The 21,749-nt window shown below is 40.3% G+C and overlaps 1 protein-coding gene and 2 long non-coding RNA genes across 3 annotated transcripts; all 3 read right to left on the bottom strand.

Moving 5' to 3' along the window:
- Positions 1-681: 681 nt before the first annotated feature.
- LOC117457842 (uncharacterized) lies at positions 682-4,907 on the bottom strand. The gene is made up of 3 exons (XR_004553366.2): positions 4,173-4,907; positions 2,198-2,254; positions 682-2,097 (listed from the first exon to the last, which is right to left on the bottom strand). It is a non-coding gene; the product is annotated as an uncharacterized lncRNA (long non-coding RNA).
- Positions 4,908-13,223: 8,316 nt separating this feature from the next.
- On the bottom strand, positions 13,224-17,375 carry LOC117457025 (potassium channel subfamily K member 13). The gene is given in 3 exon segments (XM_034096892.1): positions 13,224-13,280; positions 13,375-13,907; positions 17,039-17,375. Coding segments are annotated over 3 exon segments (927 nt in total).
- A 1,419-nt stretch (positions 17,376-18,794) lies between these two features.
- LOC139434998 (uncharacterized) lies at positions 18,795-20,196 on the bottom strand. The gene is made up of 3 exons (XR_011644268.1): positions 20,161-20,196; positions 19,996-20,049; positions 18,795-19,886 (listed from the first exon to the last, which is right to left on the bottom strand). It is a non-coding gene; the product is annotated as an uncharacterized lncRNA (long non-coding RNA).
- Between the last annotated feature and the right edge of the window lie 1,553 nt (positions 20,197-21,749).

Raw genomic sequence — 21,749 nt, 5'->3', positions numbered from 1 at the left:
ATCAAAAGCTATATTATAGCAACCGGTCTATGAAGGCCTACCGGCCCATTCCCCAGAGACAAACATCAAGGAAAGAGGTTTAATCCTCTTCTTAGTTCGCTGTGGCCCATAAGAAATGTTACCATAGTGTACCATAGTACGTACCATGGTATACCATGGTACCTCAGATTTTACCATAGTGTACCAGTACGTACCATGGTACGTACCATAGTGTACCAGTACGTACCATAGTGTACCAGTACGTACTATGGTACCTCAGATGTTACCATGATGCATACCATGGTATAACCCTGGTACATACCGTTGTACCACAGCTGTTACCATGGTATGTACCATGGTACCTCCGATACTATAGTACATGCCGCGGTACCTCAGATAACTGGTACTCCATAGAGTATTCAAATGGGACTACAGACATTACCATGGTATGTATCATGATAATCACTCAAGTCCCATTGTATGCATTTTTTTTTAAATGTGAATGCAAGTCTTATACCTTGTTTAGTATTTTTCATTGCTGGTTTTAGTTGGTTTACCTTTAGGTAACATATATTTTCATCTTCTTTTTCAACACATCTTCACACAAAATAGCCAGAGAATTACACTTTAGATAAAGATGTTCTCGATGTTGTTATTGAATGAGACAACTGAGTTCATACAGCGCTTCAATGTGGCGTTTTACTCACATATTTAGAAATATCCATACAGATTTACCCAGTCACAGACACAAACACATATGCATTACAAAATACAGTTAATGATCAAACAGTGAATTATAAAAAAACAATAATAGCATAAATAAAAACATCATCATATATGTGCAGACAAATTGAGTCTCAACAGTTTGTGCTAGCCCTCAACATTTAACTTGTCTCAAACACAGGCATTTTCATCACATATAGCTTACCCCCATGTTCAATTGCAATACATTTAGCTATGATGTCCTCACAAGTCAATACACACAATTCATTGGAGATCTTTACTTTTACATGAAATGTTGCAATGTTGTATGGATCTCTGCATCATCGATAGCTGGCTGTATGTGCTCCTGCTGCAATGGCTTGTAGAAAACAAGAAGTTCTCTGCAACAACAGTTTGCACCTCTTTCACAGTTGCAGGGTTTTGGTACAACAACCAAGGACTCTACCATACCAAAGCAATTTGAGGTTTCTATTACTGAATTATTTCTTTTGAAATGCATCCTGTAGTCTCTGGTGGTGACTAAAATGTTTTTATACACACAACGCTTACATTCAGTTACACTATTAAGATGTTGGTACCTTGTGGGTGTACTGTTTTCGTAAGTTTGCTGACTTCGTAACAATATTACTACTGGTCAGGGGAAAGAAAAAATCTTGCATTTCTCTGCTTGAATCCAGGAGTAAAGTATTTCCTTTTCTTACAACTTTCTGATATGACAACAAATTCTTAAAAATCTGTGATGAAACTGATTGCATGCCAGAGTACAACTGCAAGAGTTTTCCATTCATGTCTTCAAACACAAATGCTGAATTGATTCATTGATAGTACACAAGATGGGCCAAATTGAAGTTTTTGATGAATTGAACACAGGGGCGCCATCACAATTGAAGGTTAGTGTAATACTGTCAGTGTTGACTTCCTGAGCCTCGTGTCTGTATTCACTTCCAGTGTTGATATCAGAAATGGAGGCATCTCTTGTGAAATGCTTGCCTAGCTTTGATTGGACATTGGCAAGTATATTTCTCAGTTGCACTTTAAGTGGCATTACAAGGAAATAGTATGCCTTCTCAAGTAGACCCTTTCTGTTCAAGCTCTGCTGGCACACCCCACGCTCATTACCTGGTTCAACACCGAGGTAGTTTGCACATCTGGGACAGTAAAAATGAATTTCTGTTTTGTCATTATAATCAAGAAAGTATTTATCTAAATACCACACTGACTTTGGCACACATCCGGGCACCACAAAGTTTAGGAGCTCGAGGAGGTGTTTGGTCGCTGCCTGTCGCCATGCTTCAGGATAAAAGCCATGAGAAGAAGAAGGAGAGCTGCCATTGTAACTAAAGAACCAGCATAGATCTTCTTCTCACCATTGAAGGTAGGGTCAAACACATGCTCCTAATAAAAAGGTTAACACATTATATGTCAATATCAAAATAAAATGTCTATATTTTCAATATTTAAGCAAAAATAAACACATTTAGCTAAATGATCTCACCATTGGATCTTCGGGAGTGTCGTCACCAGATGGAACTGCGTTAGCTCTATCTTCATTCTATAATACAGAAGTTGCAGAGATACAGAAAGTTAGTTGTGATCATATCCAGTCCTGTATTTAGGCCAGGTGCAGAAGAGCATTTTCCCAGGTAATTAATCCTGTATGTCAAGTTTCTGTCTTACAAATTGGGAAAGGGGAAAATAACATATCTATGCCACAATTTTAGATGCGGATTTTTTTAAACTAATACGTTTGCGCTGTGGACCAACACTATACATTGACGGGGAAGGGGGTAGCAATAAAGATTACACTATTAAACTGTTACACAACATAACAGAAATAATATCGATAGCAGCGTCCCTAGCAACCACCTTGGTAACAATGAAAACGTTGTATCGACACAATTTCCTGAAGTAATCTTCGTAATAACTAGCAAACTAAAGATCATGTACATCCACTGCACACATAATCTGAAATAACAACTCATACTTCTCGCATCAAATGACATCAAAACGCATTTTAATGGCCAAACTAACTTTAAAATAGGCATTTTACACCGAGAACAAAACGAAGTTCGGCCATGTTTTTTTTTTCTGCAGGGAGAAATTTGAAGATCACGTGACATACTGTAGACGCCAGCCATTGGAATGAATGGTGAAAAAAAACGTAGGGATCTTACAATTTCAGAGGCGTTTTTGTAGAAATACTACGTCCTACGTTGTGAACCAACGTAGTTATTACATGTTTTTTTGTGAGACTGGGTTGGATAGCCTATACATGTGGCACTTCTGAGTGGTTGTGTATGTCCATGCGTGTGTGAGCGCATCAGCGTGCGCTTATGTTTGGGGCGATGGGCGGGGGAGCCCAAAACAATATTTGCACCGGGGCCAATCACAACCTTGTTACGCCACTGCCTACAGCTATTTGTTTACATGTTTAAAAAAGCACCAGAAGCTTATATATACACATCTAAGTTGTTCGTGCCCCACCACCACTTTTGTACATATAAAAACGCCACTGAGTTTGTTAAGGACAAAGATATCCAGAGCAGAGCCTCAAAACAGAGATTTAAACGACAGTAAACAGGAACAGTTTTGACATTTCTTCCTGTCAAAACAGCAGCTGGGTCACATGATCTGTCCCATGTCAGCTGATTGGATCTGACAAAATAGGAACAGGTTAATAAAAATATATATATTTTAAATTGAGAGAAGATATGAAGATGTAAGAAATGTAGTCACTGTGTCGTTTTTATTTTTAATAAATTAATCAACCTACACAACACCTTTCTAATTTTCCAATAATGTGACTACGATTTTAAAACCATTAAATACTAGCAAAGTCACTTCACGTATCTCCTCACACTCCCCCTGGTGGTTTTACTACATTAATAACATCTGTTAAAGGTGGGGTAGGTCATTTTGGAGAAACCAGCTCGAGTGCGCTAGAAAAGGGTTTAGGGTCATGGATGTATAATAAGAACTGGATACAGCGTGGGAGGCGGGGCCTCATTCATTCCTATGAGAGTTGCTCATTAGCTCATGATGATAAAATTGCCCAACTTTTGAGAGAGTGGGTCCTTCTCACTTCGGTTAAATGGATTCCTTGCGTCCCTCACTTGCGTCGTTTCCCTGCGACTAGTCCCTCCCACCAGGGAAACATGGAGAGACGCAAGAGAGGCTTCTCAATACTCAAATTTCAAAGGGGGACCGAGGAGAGAGGAGGGCAGGGGCAGCGCCAGGGGGTATCTAGGAGTTGCTATAGCAACTCCAACAATTGGCCTAGCAACGGCTTAGCAACCCCATTGTTTTGATATGAAAATGTATCATATTTATACACATTCTCGCAGCCCGCGAGAATGTGTATAAATATGATACATTTTCGCGGGATCTATCAGTGGCGGGTCGTTGTAATTTACTGCGTGAACTGTTACTTGGCTAATTCTCAGTAGATCGAAAATGGAAACATTTCTCACAGTCACAAGTCAGCGTAAACGACCGCGTTCTCCAACGGAGCCGGTCCAGACGGACAACCCTGCTATCCACAAGGATCCCGATGTTCACTATGAAAACCGGGAGGATTTGGACCACGAAGAACAGGTGCCCCCGCCAACTGACCCGCTGCACCCGCAGCAGCAGGACCAGCTAGCTGCTACCACGAGCTGCAGTGGAAGCGCTGCTCCTCTCCGCACCGTGATGATCCACTGCCCTCATTTCCTCCACCCAGCTCCACTCCAGAACATGGCCGTATCCACCATTGAGGTCACCGAGGTCCAGACCTCGGTAATTTTTTCCGAGCTGTGTATACAAAATTTGTGATATAATTGCAGTAAAAGGGATTCTTTGTAGTACTTCCATTTACTGCCGATGGGGGCGCTGCATAACTACATAGCCTCGATTAAAGCAAACAGAAGAAGACGACATGTATCAACAAACCACCGCACCGCAGCCCGGATTTGAACCGGAGCAGAGGAGGAGTGATGAGGCATCTAGAGATCTGAGTCCAGCGGGCTGCTTGTGTTTCTGTTCATCAGGACATCATATGACCAGCAGATCCTGTGTGAACGCTCTACGTTAGTCAGTGGACGTCCGACAACATGCACACTAACTTATATTGCAGCTATAGGCTATACTTTAGTTTAAATCGCGTGAATAAACTAGCTAGAGAGCTATTTAATTACATTCATCCAATGTCAGAAGGATTACCTTTTAACAAACGTTGTAATGCTTTTCTTTCATTTCAATTTGAGTAAAACATTGAAGATATAACATTGTATTGTTTTCTTTTCACACTGACTCAGATATAATGAAAAGACTACGTCAGTCGAAGCTCAGTTTTGGTAAGGAAGAGACAGGACAGGCAGAGAGAAAGAGAGAGAGAGAAAGTGATGGAAGCCAGGGAGGAACTGCAGGTATAGTCACACAAACGAATGTAGGCTTAATAACCCCATCTATCTATAACGTAGTCTTCATTTAGAATATAGACAATAGGCATAATTTTAAAACAACATCTTTGTTATGATGTCATAATAACATACAATTGTATAAAACACAATTTGCTTACATCTTTGTTCTCTTTTGAGAATCAAACAAAACTGATTTAAAGTTAAAAAAAAATAATGCAAACAAACAAGTGAAATGAACTAAATTGCTGAATTGATTTTAATTCACTGGCAGGAACGACAAGTGAGGAGGAGCAAGAAGTGAGCAACGAGGGAGAGATTGAACAAAGAGAAAGAGTAGAGGACAGAGAGAGTAATGAACAGGAAGAAGACAGAGAGACTAAAGAAGATGGAAGAGAGGCTGCAGGTTATGGAAAGGAGAGAGACATGGAAAATGAATGTTGACAATGTTGTGTGATCACTTTAGCCTCTTCTGCATGTCCAGATCATTAATAGTAACACTCAACTGATTGTTATGCATTACATTTAAAAAAAGAATTGATGCTGCAGCCCACTGACATGGTTTGAAATCAATATAGTATCCAATTTGTGACCCCCCACAGGACTTAAAAAGCACCTAACTAGATCATGAAAATCCCAAAAATCTCGGGGAAGTATACCCCCGAACCCCCCTAGCATGTTTGGACCTCGGTATTTAGGAAATCCTGGATACGGCCCTGCTCCAGAATATACAAATTCTGCTAGTCAGTGATTCTCAGACACAGCGTCTCACCCTTTGAGCATCTCGGCAGAAATGAGCAGTCACTCCTCTCAGTTACAAATGGTAATTTTAAATGAATCAAGAATGTGTTGTATTTTCCGACATGGCGCATTGTTCGAGGCGTGCTGACAGTGAGGCCCCACTGGGGAATTGTGAATGAGGAGAAGAGAACTGAGGAGGAGGAGGAGGAGGAGGAGGAGGAGGAGGAGGAGGAGGAGGAGGAGGAGGTGAGTCACAGAATGAGGCCAGAGAGGTGGAAAAGTTCGTTATTTAGGCAATGTTGTTGTTGGTGGGAGTTAGGGAGAGACCGCCCCTTCCAGGTGTGTATGTGTGTGCGTTTTCCAGTGTGTGTTACGTGAAAGTCATGAGTAGGCTTGTTTGAGACAAGCAAGACCTGCGCAGACCTGCGCAGTTGCGATCAACGTCTTGCTAGTGCGTTGCATGATGGTTAGTCATTTTGTCCGACTTGGGCTGCAGTCGGATAGTTTAAAAATCAGCTCCTAAGTTCTAACCCTATCGTCTATTCCTTGACCTCTGAGTGAAACGTCACGGGGTTAAGGGATAGTGGATAGGAGAATTCAAAAGGACTTAGGAGAAGAGACTCCGGTACTTTAGAGAATCCGAATGCACTTTCACTATCCAACGTGTTTATGATGCGCCAGCGGACGTCATTGTGTGCGTCTGCTGCTGCTGTGGGGAAACTATGGAAACCACAGTTTTCTATACAGCGGACTACAACATGGATGTTTAATAAGAACAAGGGACTGCTGTGAACTCATCTAGAGACTCTGCTCCGTGCTCTGATGCTGCTGCTTTGCTTTATGAACGTGGACAACAGAGAAACATATTCTTCATGACCAAAGTTGGAATTGAAATAAAAAAGGAAAGTGAAACTTATGCTCGTCACCCTCTCCCTCCGGTCCACATTAATACAAATGATCCCAATACGTATGATTGTATGAACTAAAGATCTTAAAATCAATACAAATGTATTTATTATAAACGTTAGTCCTTAACATCTATCTCTGTGTATATCACCATTCAAACATCTTTTAAAAGTTGAAAAACCCCACACAGCTCAGTAAAGACTGAAATGTTGACTTTATTTGATAATTTCAGTGAAAACTAACGTTCATATTTCTCTTTTTGATTATAATACTGATGAACGTTCAAAACAAAGCACTTTGCCAACTTACCACCTATGTTTTAAAATGCTTAATAAGCACCGTAACTTTCATGATATAATTTCTCGGTCATAATCGGTTGTTTCCGTGAACGGCCGACTGTTGAGTGACGGCAAATGCTGCGGCTGCAAGGCATTGTGGGGCAGCATTTTCGCTTCTCCTGTCGGTTACGGAGGTCCAGTGGTTCCTAAGCTAAAGGAGGTTATAAAGGAAGTTTGAAACCTCCTTTCCTATCATTCTCATCATTCTGGAGAATTCGAACGGCACTTATCATGGCTGCCACTGAGGGACTTCCGGGTCATTTCACTCCTTTAGGAAGGTTCCTAAGCTAAATGGACTATTCGACTTCAGCCTTGCTCTGGAGGCTCGCCCACATGAGACTTTGAGATCTCGCGGGACAAAGACGCCCGCAGCCTTGAGAGGGAGGCGAGGCGAGTTGGCGCAGTTGCTCTCCACGAGCTGCGGAAGCGAAATGCTTGATGGGAAACGGCTCGCTGGTATCTCGAGCTGAGTGCTCATTGGTGGTTTTTACCACGTGCTGCTGATGAAACTCTCCAATTGGCTGGCAAAAGTTTGTTGTTGTTTTGTGTCAGTTTTACATCGCCACATCCATTCCCATTTTTCATCATTGTTCCACAATGTTTATCATCATGAAATTAATATCTATATATTTTATACTATACTGCTTACCGTTTTCATACTTTATATATCTTAGCATATTCATACACACTGTTCATACTGCTCACAGGCTGATTCACTGTTTATTCATCATTCAATTCATTCTATGTTATTCTGTAGATTGTGTACATTACTTTCCACTTCACTGCTTGTTGCACCTGGGGCCTATACTACGAAGCTGGTTCAACCTAACCTGGATATGTTTGAGGTAGCCGGTTGGCCTAATCCAAAACATACGCGCTCTCACTAAACGGTCCTACGACACGGGTTATCAAGTGGATCGCTCAAGCCAGCCGTGTCCTATCTAGTTAGGTGCGCGTTCACATGAAAGAGGTGGTATTTGGAGCATTCGACCAATCACAAACATGGAGAAGCGTACTGACAGCGCAGCGTCATACTTCCTGAATGAAAAGTCAACTATAATATTAGACATATGAAGAAGTTAAATTAAATATCCATGACTTAAACACTTTATCCAGGATCAAAGCCACATAGCTGCACCTGCAAGGTGAATACAGCTGGTAAAAGTGTTTGAATGCGTACATTAACAGGTTTATGATATCACTGCCCCGTCTCTAAGACACGATCTGACTTTAATTACATTTGACTCGAGAGTGTTTCGTCAACTTAATGTGTTGCTTAAAATAATACTTCTGCATACAGTATGTGACACTGTGAGTGTTGCACGGCCAGATACGGCTCAGCTGACTCAGATAAGGAAATATATGATACATTATGAAGTGATATGCCGCGGACTGTACTTAATGTTACTCTGATCCGGTTACTTATGTCGTGGCAGATATTTAAGTAAGCTTTCTTAACGCTAATGTTATAATAGTCAGATTGCTCTGAAGATGGAGGTGATATTCTATTAATGTTCACGTTCACACAGTCGGTGATTTTTGCCGGCCGTCTTTCCTGCAACGGCAGCTTTTCTGTATTTCCTTTCTCCTGTAATATGACTTGATCGCTTTAAACTCCGCACACTGAGCTCTGATTGGTCAGCAGGCAGTGCTTTCACTGAGTTGAGCTCTTAGCCTGCAACCTAACCTGGTCCCGACCAGGTTAGCCGCTAAGCATAAGTTACCATAGAGATCTAGCCTGCTCAAAAGAGAACCAGCTTCATAGGACCGGAAAGCCGGAGTTTTCCCTGAATTTAGCCGGCTAAGCGAAAATCCTGCTTCGTAGTATACCCCCCTGGTTAGAAGCTAAACTGCATTTCGTTGTCTCAGTACCTGTAATCTGTGCAATAACAATAAAGTTGAATCTAATCTTGAGCAGGAACACATGTATTTACTTAGTACATATCTGACATTAACGACACAACACATGTGTGCATTCTTTATAAATGCAAACCGAAGGTGGCGGTATGCACCTTAAAGTTGTTTGCAATCCGCCAAAAACCGAGAGAAGAAGAAGAAGAATGCGAAGAAGAAGATGAAGAAGAAGAAGCCGACTCGGAGCTGTCCGACTTCAGGCGAGCTTTTTGACACCTCCCCCGGCTGCGATCGGCTACTCTGGTCTACTTTCGAGGCGAGCCGCAATAGCCGCGTTCACACTGCGGTACTTTTCCCACAAAGGTTCATGCGAACTTAGTTCATGCGAACTCTTTAGTTCGCATGAACTAAGTACAGATCGCGTTCACACCAGAAAAAGTCCCTGGGGGTGGATTAGGCAAATGAAGCCGCTGACGTCACTTCTTCTTCTTCTTCTGCTTTGGGTTTACTGGCAGGCCGCAACCCACTTCACGGCGTATACTGCCGCTCAAAGTCCCCGGCCGGAAGTCCCCGGAGTTGGGGACTGGCTTCAGTAGAAGCTGCTGGGAGTCCCAGCAGCTTCTACTGAGGCCTACCGAGTAAATCGCCAGAACGCCGACACCTCCTCATCTCCACCGCTCCCATGTTTTATTTTGTGTTGCCATAAGTTAGTCTCTCTGCGTTTCTGCGCTGGGCTAATGCTAATGCTAATAATGCTAATGCGAGGATAATAAAATGGCGGCTTCACAAAACTTTTTGGGAGTTTTACGGGGCGTGGTTTGCAATCCGCCCAGCCAATCAGAAATATAGCTCTTTTCTCAAAAAAGAGCCGTTCGAAAGTCCCTGCTCTCTAGCAGGGACTTTCGAGGGGGTAAAAAGGTTCGCATGAACTACTTTTAGTACCGGCTCTTTTTGGTGTGAACGCGATCATGAACTAAGTTCGCATGAACCTTTGTGGGAAAAGTACCGCAGTGTGAACGCGGCTATTGTGTCTCAAACAAGCCTACTGTAACGTCATTAGTCACGTGCAGCGCGCGGCCGGTTATAAACAGACTTTCAGCAAGTGAACGGGTCGTTGTGTGTTCCACGTTGTGCGTTTATGAAACTGTAAGTATTGTTACTGTGGCATAAGGACCTGTTTGTATCAATGTTTGCATTTAAATAACAGTTTACAGAAAATAAACGGCGTAGTGTGTATATATATTGTTTACATCATCATCATCATCTTTATTTAAAGAGACTCTTGGTCCATTATTACAAAACATACAACACTCAAATATAAATAAAAAAAGGCAGTTATACCAATGTTTCCACAGAGGTGACTGGTATCGTACAGCACTGAAACACGGATTTGAAAGCAGCACAATGAGTTATGAGAAACATTCAATCGACAGATGAATTTGTACATTAGATTTCTCAAGAGTGCATGGAACGTGTTGACTCGTGCATTACAGAACATTTCACTTGCACTGCACCACCTTGGTTTTCTAAGCAGTATATGCAAACAGTCATTATATGCAACCTGGAGCTTCCGGAGGCTCGCCTTCTTATACTTGACCCACAAGGGGGCCGTATAGAGAGGAGTGCAATAAGCTCTAAAGAGGTTCACCTTAACCTTATCTGAACACCAAGAGAATTTTCTAGCCAACATGTTGCCTTGTATATATAAGACACGCCGCTGTCTAAACATTTAGCAACTGTTGAAAACCAGCACTGCTAGGAGAAACAATTGCCATATCATCGGCATACAGATGGTTTACAATCACATTACCAATCACACACCCTGTTTTACAGACACTTAAATCATCTGATAGATCATTCATATAGATATTAAAAAGGCATGGTGAGAGGAGCCCCCCCTGGCGGACTCCATTACCAACACCAAATGGAGCCGAGACTGCATTCCCCCATTTTATCCGCATGCTCTGTCTAAGTGTTGCATAAAAACTAATCAGAATGCAGGAAACTAAGTGTTTGACACTAAAAAGCAGTGCCCACCACACATTAATGTTGTCTTGACGTTCCAGCTGCATATTAGAGTTATATCATCTAAAGATTATTGCAATGGCCAGACCTTTTATTTCTTCCAGGGGTACTTAGGATGGGTGCATCCTATTGCATAAGGGAGTACACTCAAAAACTACAAAGCATTATCCACAAGTCTGCACAAATTGTCTAAGTCAGTTGCAGCTCAATCAGAATGCTTGTCCAGGGATTATTTGTTGTAAAAGAATAGACGACACATCTTTTATGCCCTTAAGTCCCCGTGCAGGCTTCAGTGGGATTCATGTTAAGATGCTAACACTTTACAATAACTCCATTCATGGGCATGTACTTGATTTTGGTGTTAAAAATGTAAACGGTATAGTTTATTAATGTGAGTTATAAAGCACTCCAGGAGAGGGAGACATTGCTCTAATAATTCCAATAGTTAACATCCAAAACTGGTCAGTGACAGTGACACAAGGCTGCATCAGACAGTAAAAAGAACATCAAGGAACAAGAAGAAATGGAAGAATGCCCAAAACAAATTCAGAAATGTAAAACATAATAAAAAGATTGGTGTTTATTTTTCCAAGAAACTTTAGGTCACAAAGTCTGGTATGGGGTGTGGAGTAAACACTTCACCAATAGGGTTTTTAAAAAAAATTCAGGAACAGCCATAAACATCTGCACACCCACGGGTTACAAGAAGTCCTTCTTTACATTCTTTCCGCCTTCTGTAATGGATGTACTGAATGGGTATAAAGGGCATAGGCCCAAAACCAGAGTCGGTCTGAAGTAAGATATTTCTCAGTAAAAAAGTCAATTTAGAGACAACATAGAGACACAAAGCATATGGGCCACATTGTTAGTAAGTGTTTTCAGTCTTGCTCCTATAGATGAGAGCCTTTTATTTAGTTGTTTGTCCCTTATAATCCATTCATTCTTTCATCTCAATTCAGCTGATTTCATGCTAGGAAAGAAGTGTGTTGCCAAAGCAAAACATCGCAGATGTGGGGGAAGAGAACTCATGCAGATCAACTGATTGTGGTTCTTTTATGAATTGTACAGGAGGCGTGGTTAAGATTCTCATAATATTCACCTTCATCTATCGCTAGCAGGAAACAATTACTTGAACACTTTGATGACTACAGTATGTATTTTAAGTAAAGGACAGATGCATCTACTAACTGTAAATATTTTCCTATAGGGCCATAACTTTGACACAGTTTATTAGTACTGCCCTCACTGAGCACAGGCCTGCCACCTTGGGTTGCTGTGCTCTCAGTGTTTTGTCTCCCTATTCCTGCCTGAAGGCGTCAGCTGATAGAGGTGTTATAGTTCTTTATCTTGTTATGCACAATGTTGATTATTCTCTCAGAACTAGTTAAATACAGGGGTCTGGGGTAGAGATCTTCAGAATTGGTTTGGCAACCGCTGTGTCAACTCGTGGCACAGCACATGTCTTGTGAATTCTCCGGCCAGGGCCCCAAATAAACAATCAGTGTTTGCCATCAATGTTCCTGCTCTCCCCGTGTCTCTCCGAGTCCTGTCTCCATTGCTTCAGAAGTTTGCATCACACTGATAACTTAGTTCATACAGTGATTCCATCAGGCTTCTGCAACAGGTGTTCATAATGAACACGCAAGATTTATTTCCTTTACGTTTTTGACTATTATGGTTGCTTCTTGTCAGAGAGTACCAGAATTCGGGGCACAGGTATAAGGTGTATCATGTCATATGATTGGGTGTGTCTGACCCCGGAAGGGCATATGGTTTCTGACCATGCACCTTAGCGCGAGTGTATCGCAACGATTGTTTGTATGAATGACATCTGAATAGAAATGGACTCTTCTTTTACGATTCACAACAATATAGAATAAATGGATTTTATTATTCTGCACCTGATAACGAGCCTACCTAATCTTCATTGAAACAACAACACAAACGGTATTGTATCCACATAGTAGCCTATAGCTGGTCAGCCAGGTAATTCCCGGGAGTTAAAACACCACATAGCTTTAGCATTAAGCTAAATCTCCAACAGATAAAATTCAAACTTCAATCTGTCTGTTTATTGATATTATATTTTAGAATAATTTTTTATTCAACCGGGTAAGCAGTGGATTTAATTCCTCTCGACAATTATCCTGTTCCTGTTTTTCAGAGATTCCTCTGTCTATCTCTCTGTGGCACACGGTTTCCACCTGAGTCTTGTCACAAAGGCATTTACCGATAGCATTGTGTAGACAGTAGTGCCACATCATGCCATGGCCTGAACTGGGGGTAGCTTGCACCTGTTGACCATGCACAGTGTCATCTTCACAATAACATATAGGAGGTTCAGAGTCAGGAAAACAGAGTTTGAGTAGTGGTCTGAGTTGCAGCATATTTTGGCGAAACCTGCCAAACACCCATGCCAGTGTTCTCATCATCCAGTCCAAACCCTGTTTGATGATCACAGAGATGGTGTTAAAGAGGGAATAAGTGCAGCACACTCCCAAGAGCATCAGGAGACAGTTTGCAACCTGGTACGTCCATATGTCCTCATGGTGCTCTCTCTGGCCACTAACAAAATCCCCAAAGCCCACTGTGCTGAACGCCACAAAGCAGAAGTAAAGGGACTGTGTGTAAGTCCAGCCCTCCATGACTGAATAGAGAGAGGCAGCCCCACAAGCAACCAGCAGGACAGCTACAAAAAGGATGAATGTGACTTGGTATACAGATGGTTTCCAGTCTTAATTTCTGTCATCTTCACTGGTTCGGCCCTGCAGTCCACTGTGTTTGATTCTCCTTCTGTGACACCTAAATATAAGCAAGCTTAGCATTGTTATGACTCTCTCCAGGAAGAGATTGAAGAAGAGTATGGTAGCCGAGCAGCCCAGCAACCCATAGAGAACGAGCAAGGCCTTCCCCGTACCAGTGATCGGGGCTGTCACTCCGAACCCTAAAAGAAACATTTATGGTCAAAGCTCTCATCTGCAATTACAGACACTATCATACCATTAATGACCTTGCACATATAATTATATTTGTACCACTGTCAAATGTGTTGTGTTACGCCATGGCCTAGTAAGTGCATTTTGGCAATATTAGGATGGATGTAAGTTTTACTATGTAATATTTAAAACAAGAAAACACCTGCCTTTTTACTTATAAAGCTATAGAAATGAGATGATAAAACACTGAAGAACTTTGGTGTCTATATATGTCCTATTGTTCTGCATAATAATAATAATAATAATTCTGGCCATTTAGAAATGATTTATTTAATGTGCTTAAGAATAAAAGGGTGCACCTGGCAAAGTTACACTTTTATGCTGGTGTGTATAAAAATAAAACATAAAAGCCTAGTATCCTTTTTGGCTATAAAAGTGTTCTTCCACCAAGTTCCCTTGAACCATAATTGACCTTGGTCGAATGAGACCATGTGATATATTGAACTTTGCCAAGTAGCAGAGGTCGTGGCGGGGGTTTTGGCTTCCCTCCTTCCCTCCTTCCCTCCTTCCCTCCTTCCCCCGGTTTGTTCTTGTATTATTAATGACCGGATTGTACTGATTTCACCAATTCCCCAATCACCCAAGGAGGTAGAATTGAATTAATGTCTGTGAGGTCGTGACCTTTACCCCAAAACAATTTAGCAGCTGCTGTAAAGCATCTATTTAATATTTAAGACAAACTTATCTGTTAAAAACATTTTACAAGTACATATACCCAAGTACACTACTTAAGTGCAATTTTGAGATAGTACTTTACTTCAGTATTTTAATTGTTCTCCCCACTACAATTCAGAGCTTAATCGTGCACTACATTTATTTCATACACTAGGTTCCTTTGCAGATTTATGATATGAAATATAATCAATACCTAAATAAGATTTTGGTCAGACCTGGAGTAACATTCATAAGCTATCCTGCAGTATATACAGTAATTAGATGTACCTACATGTTTACCAGCTGTGATAAACACATTAATGCATCAATAATTGTAAGCAAAACATAGTATTAGAAAATGGGATAATCTAAATAATGAGTATTTTTACTTTTGGTATTTTAAGTTTTTTTTTTATTCTAAGACTTTTACTTGAGAAACATTTGCATTGCAGTCCTTTTACTTGTAACAGAGTATTCCAAGATTGTGGTATTTCTACTTTTACTTAAGTACAAGATATGAGTACTTCTTCCACATCTGACATCAGGTAATCCAACCCAGTATCACGGCATGTTGTGTTATAGAGTCACGAAATATAATCTATTGATTCGTTTTCACCAACACGATTTTCCCATTTTATGACTATAACACAACATGCCGTGAGACTGGGTTAGGTATTCAAAGTAACTTCACCTCGATCCTTAAAACTATGGCTTACACTAACATCCTCCTTGTAAAACAAATCTTACTCATATCCTTGACCACGTGTGTCTGTTCCTGTGGTTTCACCCACTCTATCTTGTGAGGTCTGGAGGACATCCGAGAGTCAATGAGGCTCTGGTATTGGAACACTGAAAGGCCACTTGGACTATTAATGTACACAGAGGGCACAGACCACACAGAGACCTGCATATGTTCTCCTGTATTCATATAGTAGTAAGCTGTCATTGATCAGTAACACATTTCAAAAATCCATGTGGATTTCACAACAACACTGACAGGGATAGATCACTGGAGTGTTGCAATAACAGAACTTCCAATCTTGTAGCCATGCTACTACTGTATGATCAGCAATGAAGGCGGTAGCCCACCATGTTATCCTACTGCTACCATATCCTATCCACATTATTATTTCCTTTGGCACCACTGACAGGTAAACATTTTCACTAAGAGATATTTAAAGATATACTTGATGTTTTTCGTACAACAGGGTCTTTCAGCTAGGAGGAATAGAAAAGCAGTTGAGAAGAGGGGAGGAGAGGGGATGGAATAACATGCTGCCAATATTTTTATTGGGAAAGAGTTGAAATATTGGGCTGAGCGTTTGACTTGGATGATTAAAATACGTCTTCTGCTGGCTTTGTCATTGTTCCCCTTCCAAGTTTTTCAGGAAATGTCTTTATCGGGTGGACCAGGAGAACCACATGTGAGGTTTATTCTGTTTCTATGTGAAAAGATTCTTTAGGATTATTTGTTTTGGTCAGTGGTCTAGAGGAAGGAAAATATATCTGCCAAAGCCATGAGTCATATGATAAGTAAAGCATTTGATTGTGGGGAAAAAAGTTTGTCAGGATGTGTTTTAGTGTCACATAGTATCCTGATAGCGGTCAGTAAATAAGGAAGTTGTTGTTAAAAGGAAATTGACCAGGGCTCTGTGCCATCTGTCGCTTGGTTTCCACAGTGACAGGGTGGGACTAAAGATAGTAGATACAATTATAAGTCTGTAAATTGATTCTCAGAGATGAGGCTTGTTTCATTTTTTATCTTGAGAACATGTTTGTCCTCTACAAGTTAAGGTAGAATATGGATTTGGATTGATTGAGTTTAAAAACAACTCCCCCTGTATGCCTCCCCAAATCAATATGGCTTAATGTGTCCTTTATAATTCAGTTCATAGGATTCGTGCATTGTGTGTAATTGTGGATGATTTATTTTGCATGAACATATATGGCTTGGTCATAAAGGGATCATCTCTGTGTCAGGAAGTGCTGAACAATTTGTTTTATCTGTTGGTTTGTCAATTGCTATTTTTGTGTGTTATTTTAGACCTCGGGACTGTGGGAAACAGTATTTCGATCTTTCTGTGTGTACAAACATATTTTGAGATTGACAATAAAGGTGACTATGACTTTGACTTTGATTTGTGTGGCATAAAAATGTTGGCTGCAGTAGTCAGAATAATAGATGTTGCACTTAGCAATTAACAGTAAAACGAACCGTGTTATATTTCATATTGCATTTTGAAAGAATGGACATTCATTTGACAAAGATAATCTGCTAAACCACATGATTTAAAAAAAAAAACATTGATGAAAATGATGTTGTGCAGAACACTGGAAAGATAATTGATAAATTGTGGATTCATCAGCTGATGTTACCATTTTTCATACTTTATTCCAGTTATACCTCATATTCTTCTTGACTCACCAATGGTGGAGACTACTGTTCCCACAAAGTAGAAGGCACCGTGTATATCCCATAGAGCTCTGCCTTGTTCTGCCCTGATGCCTGCAGTCCTGGCCTCTTCATAGTGACACAACAGGGATTTCAGGTCTTCAAGGTTTATGTTATGCTCATAGCTGAAGTCTCTTAGCCTCCTTTCCCAGAGCTGGTGGGCCTTTAGCTCTGCTGGTCTCTCCAAGGACGAAAATAAGGCAGCGCCAGCCAGCATGTAAAGAGCAATGAGCACACAGAGCAAGGAGATGCGAGCAGTTTCCCTGCTAGGGATCAAGGATGGGCAGCAGCAGGAGAAATATGTCTTCATTGTAGAGTGGATTTTTCTTCTTTGTGTGCTGTAAGGTCAAATGCTAGAGGCAACAGCATCAAGAGCGATGATATTTGCTCAGCTGATTGACACCATCAGTATGGTGAAACAGGAGAGCACATTGTAAGTCCAGTTCTTGTCTCTGCCTTTCTATACGTCATCCATGCACTCCTAGCATATTCAAAGCAACTTAACACATTACTTACACAGCAACAGTTTCCTCAACTGAGAGTCTGTCAGTACGGCAGCATCTGGGTCTACAGGTGGCATTAACTCTGGCTTTAATGATCTTTGTATATGTATGGCTTCTGCTTATCACCAGCTCAATAATCCATCTTGACTCTTCTTTTTATGAGCCACAAACATATGCAGTCCTGCTCTACCTAGCATAAAACAGACAATATACAGTATGTGTTTACTGCCTGAGTCTGTATCAGATATACTGGTCCTTATGCAATCTGGTCCACGCTCACTGTTAGTGTCAAGTTATGACACTTCTTTTTCTTTCTGAGAAGAGAACTTCTACAAACACTACATATTTCCAATTGATCAGATTTCAAGCATCCTGTTTGAGTTTGAAAGTGTGAATCTCAATCGAAAAACTTAACAATAAGTGTGTTTCTATTGGAGAAATATTCAACTGAGCAGTTTTCTCCATTGTTTTAGGCAAGTTTTCAAGTTTAAGTGTAAGACAAACATAAAATGAGTGGGACATCAAAGTAGTTGTGGTTAATTAAATGAGCTAATACGTAATGGCATGTTAAGTATTTCGATTTTATCTCAACGGCTGCCATTATGTCTGGTATGTTTGGTATTTTCCCAATGTAGAGGAACACCCCTTTTTCTTCCTCTGAGACTTACTGGAATAACACAATATAAAGCAAGTATACTTTAAATGTCACACCAATTAGTCAATGGTTATTTATAACAAGACAACTATTATTTCAGTATTACTGTAAATGGTGATCTTACACTGAAACACCAACAGAATAGTTGTAAGGCACCATATACTGTATATGTAAAATACATACAAATAAAAATACTGTCGTAAAGGCCATGCCCCAGAGTCTTACACTGTAATAATTATTTATTAACATACGTTTGCTTGCATTGAGCAAAAATAAATCCCACTAAGGTCTTACTTTGGGTAGTGGGACAGCTGTTTGCATGATGTTTTATTGTTTGCAAATGTTCTGTGAAGATGTGTGCTAAATTTGGATGGAAAACGTAATAGTTTTAGCTACAAAGGCACACACAAAACAACAGACCATGTCATGGTCTTTACTTTAAGCCCCCAAGCTCATGCTCAAAATAAGGCAAGTCATAACAAGTTGTATTATGATTGTATTTTATTGCGATAAAATGTATAAAACACAAAGGACAAAAGGATGTCCTGTCGTAAAAAATAAACATGCAATAGATATGGACAGTAATACCAGGTTTATAACACTTACTTCAACTAGAAAGAAATTCAAGTATAGATTTGGAAAATATATTTTAGTTTAAGTTCATACAGTACAGAGATGAACAGTAGGCTACTCTACAGAAAAGGTGCAGCCTAATAGTTTGTAATAAAGACACATGATGTCAATGCACAGCTTATTGTTTGGGCGATTAGGTTTTGCTTCCTTATGGCACATTAGTACCCCTGATGTTTCTTTTAAATTAAGTCATAGCTTTATTAAATAATAATGACATGATAAATCCTGTAATTTACATTTCAATGTGAGTGAATGGCATGTGTGCAAACAGTTTTCATCTAGGAATTTAGTGAAAGAATACAAATAATAAAGTATAACAATTAACAAACAATGATTAGCATAATATACTGAAAGCCAGAGCACATTAGCTTATTCTGTATTGAACTGTTTCCAAGACCAGTCCAAAGGCAGTCAAGACAAAGTCAATACAGAGTTCAGATCAAATCAGTTTCAAGTAAAACTCTGCAAAAGTTTGTTGAAAATAATGCCCTGATACTTGGACATTTTGGAGGGATGGCTTGATGTCTGTCAGTCACAAGGGTGTGTTGACGTATAAAAAGTGCATGAGAAAAGCCTGTCAGCCTAAAAACCGTAGTTGGCTGCGTGTTAATTACAGTGTCCCTTAAGATGATGATAATAGAAAAATATTGTAACTACTTTTTAAATAGCTGATAAGTAATAAAAGACTGAAGATTTTTCAGATACATTTACCAACCCTGACCATGAATACAGCAACAGAGAAACTGGTGGTGGTAACATGTAAAGGTGGTGACCTAAGGACCATAACACTTGGAAAAAATGAAATAGAGTGACTGGAGAACAGAATCGTGGATGAAATCAGCGAAGACATTCTTTCCATCAAAGAAGTAGATCTTTCCTGGGGTCAGTTTAGGGAAGCTGCAGCAGTCAGGTGTCTTCAGGATGTGAGGCAAGGCCAAATGTGTCATAGTGGCATTTCTTCCATGGATTTCCAGCACATCACGAAACACGATGCTGTTCAGAGACACACTGTCCACTGTTCCGATTTGCACTAAACAGGGACATAAACACAAACGGTTTTAAGCACCACTGTACATTTGTCAAGAGGCATCTTTAGATGTACACAGAAATGTGTAGAAAATTATAAACCTATATCTTACTTTTGTTGCAAAGATCTGATTCATTCAGATTGTTTATGGACAGGAGTTTGGATTCTGAAAGGACATAATACACATATATTATTGCTAAGATCCAGAAACTGAACCATGCATGTAAAGTGACAAAGATCAGATACTGTTCTGTTAGGCAAGCATCTCACAACTGACCGTTGATACTCTTGTTTTGGTTCTTTGCTGGACTCAGCCTGCCTGCGCAGCATGACCACAGTGAGGCGTTGAAGTACTGGTGACCACAACATCCGAACCCACTCTTTTTAGAGTAGAGCACCTCATTGAACTCGCTGGAGCAGCAAACACTCTACATTTGAAGTAGACGTTATGTATAATATGAATGGTCATATTCATGAGAAAATAAGACATACTTTCTTTGAGATTTGAAGACAAAAGATAATCAAGAACAATTTGAATCTTAAACATGGCATTGTTTTAGGTGAAGTAAATCTCACATGTACTGTCCTCATGGTGAGTTTGTTGGCCTTGTGAGGTTCGGCTGTTTCTCATCATAGAAATATTTTGTCACCGCAGATACATCACACATAATATTCAAGATTCACTCACAACAGTTGTGAAGTTGAAATCCAAATGGTTTTGGGTATCATTATTATTACAAAATCTACCTCTATGGTTTGCAGAAGGGATCCACAACAGTTATAATATTTCTCTCCACTTTGTCCAGTCAGGTTGTAAAGTCTTCCCGCACAGCACTTCTTCTTTGGGTCTGAGATGTTGTAGGCTTCCCCCCCACAGCAGTGAGAGTTTCCATTTTTGGCATGCCTGGGGAAACATAGCTTTGTAATATCAAATCAGGTGATTGAGATAAATAACAAAGGACTTGAAGCCTGGAGCGTATAGTCTTATCTTTTTAATCAGACATGCATAAGAGGCTGTTTAATGTTAATCAGTAAACCGACTTGCATCTCCAGCAGAGACGTCTGGTTAAATCCAACCTGCAGTCTCCTAATATCTCTGGTGTGGTCTACCCCACCTCCTCAAACAAATATCTGGGTCTTTAGCTTCCCTAGAATTTTTCACCAACTAATAGATCACTTAAAAAGACTAATCCTTTTCAAGCTGGTCAGCTAGGATAGGGATTGATGAGTAATTTATATTCAACAAATTGAAATAATAAATAAACCAAAAGACCCAAAGCTTACTAAACTAAAAGAGCTGCTGAGTCAGACTTTTCTCTGGATTTGTCATTTGATTATTTTTAAGTACTGAATAAGTTAAGATTCAACCAAAGGACAGACTTGCACATACTGTAACTCGTAAACTCTTAAATGTCAGGGCCCTATCAAGTTTTAGTAAACCGCTGGTAGACAGAACAGGGACGTGCAGAAGTATTGCCAAACCTTCCCACACACGGCAGATGTTCATAAATGCAGTTGCAAACCCAGACAGTCAGTCATTCCTTGGCTCAATGGTGCACAACAATTTCCAGAGGCAATCAAAAAAGGAGGCACATGATCAGTGCATGGCTGTTGGAATGCCTTCCTGTCTGGGAGAAATTATGCAAACAATAACACAGAATTTTTCCTTGCCACTCCTGTCTGAGTTTGTCTGCACCCTAACTCACAAGAGAAACAGCACAATTCCAGATCTGTCAGTTCATCTTTGAACACCCACAAAACACATACCAGACACTGCAGCACTCAAAAGTGAGCCAAAACCCTTCAAGTCTATGGCCAAAACATATACCAGACAATAAAGTGACCCCAAAGAAATGTTTACCGTCT

This window comes from Pseudochaenichthys georgianus, chromosome 13 (assembly GCF_902827115.2).
Source record: "Pseudochaenichthys georgianus chromosome 13, fPseGeo1.2, whole genome shotgun sequence".
Lineage (NCBI taxonomy): Eukaryota > Metazoa > Chordata > Actinopteri > Perciformes > Channichthyidae > Pseudochaenichthys > Pseudochaenichthys georgianus.
The sequence above is the reverse complement of the archived record's forward strand: the minus strand, read 5'-3'. Positions and strand labels throughout refer to the sequence as shown.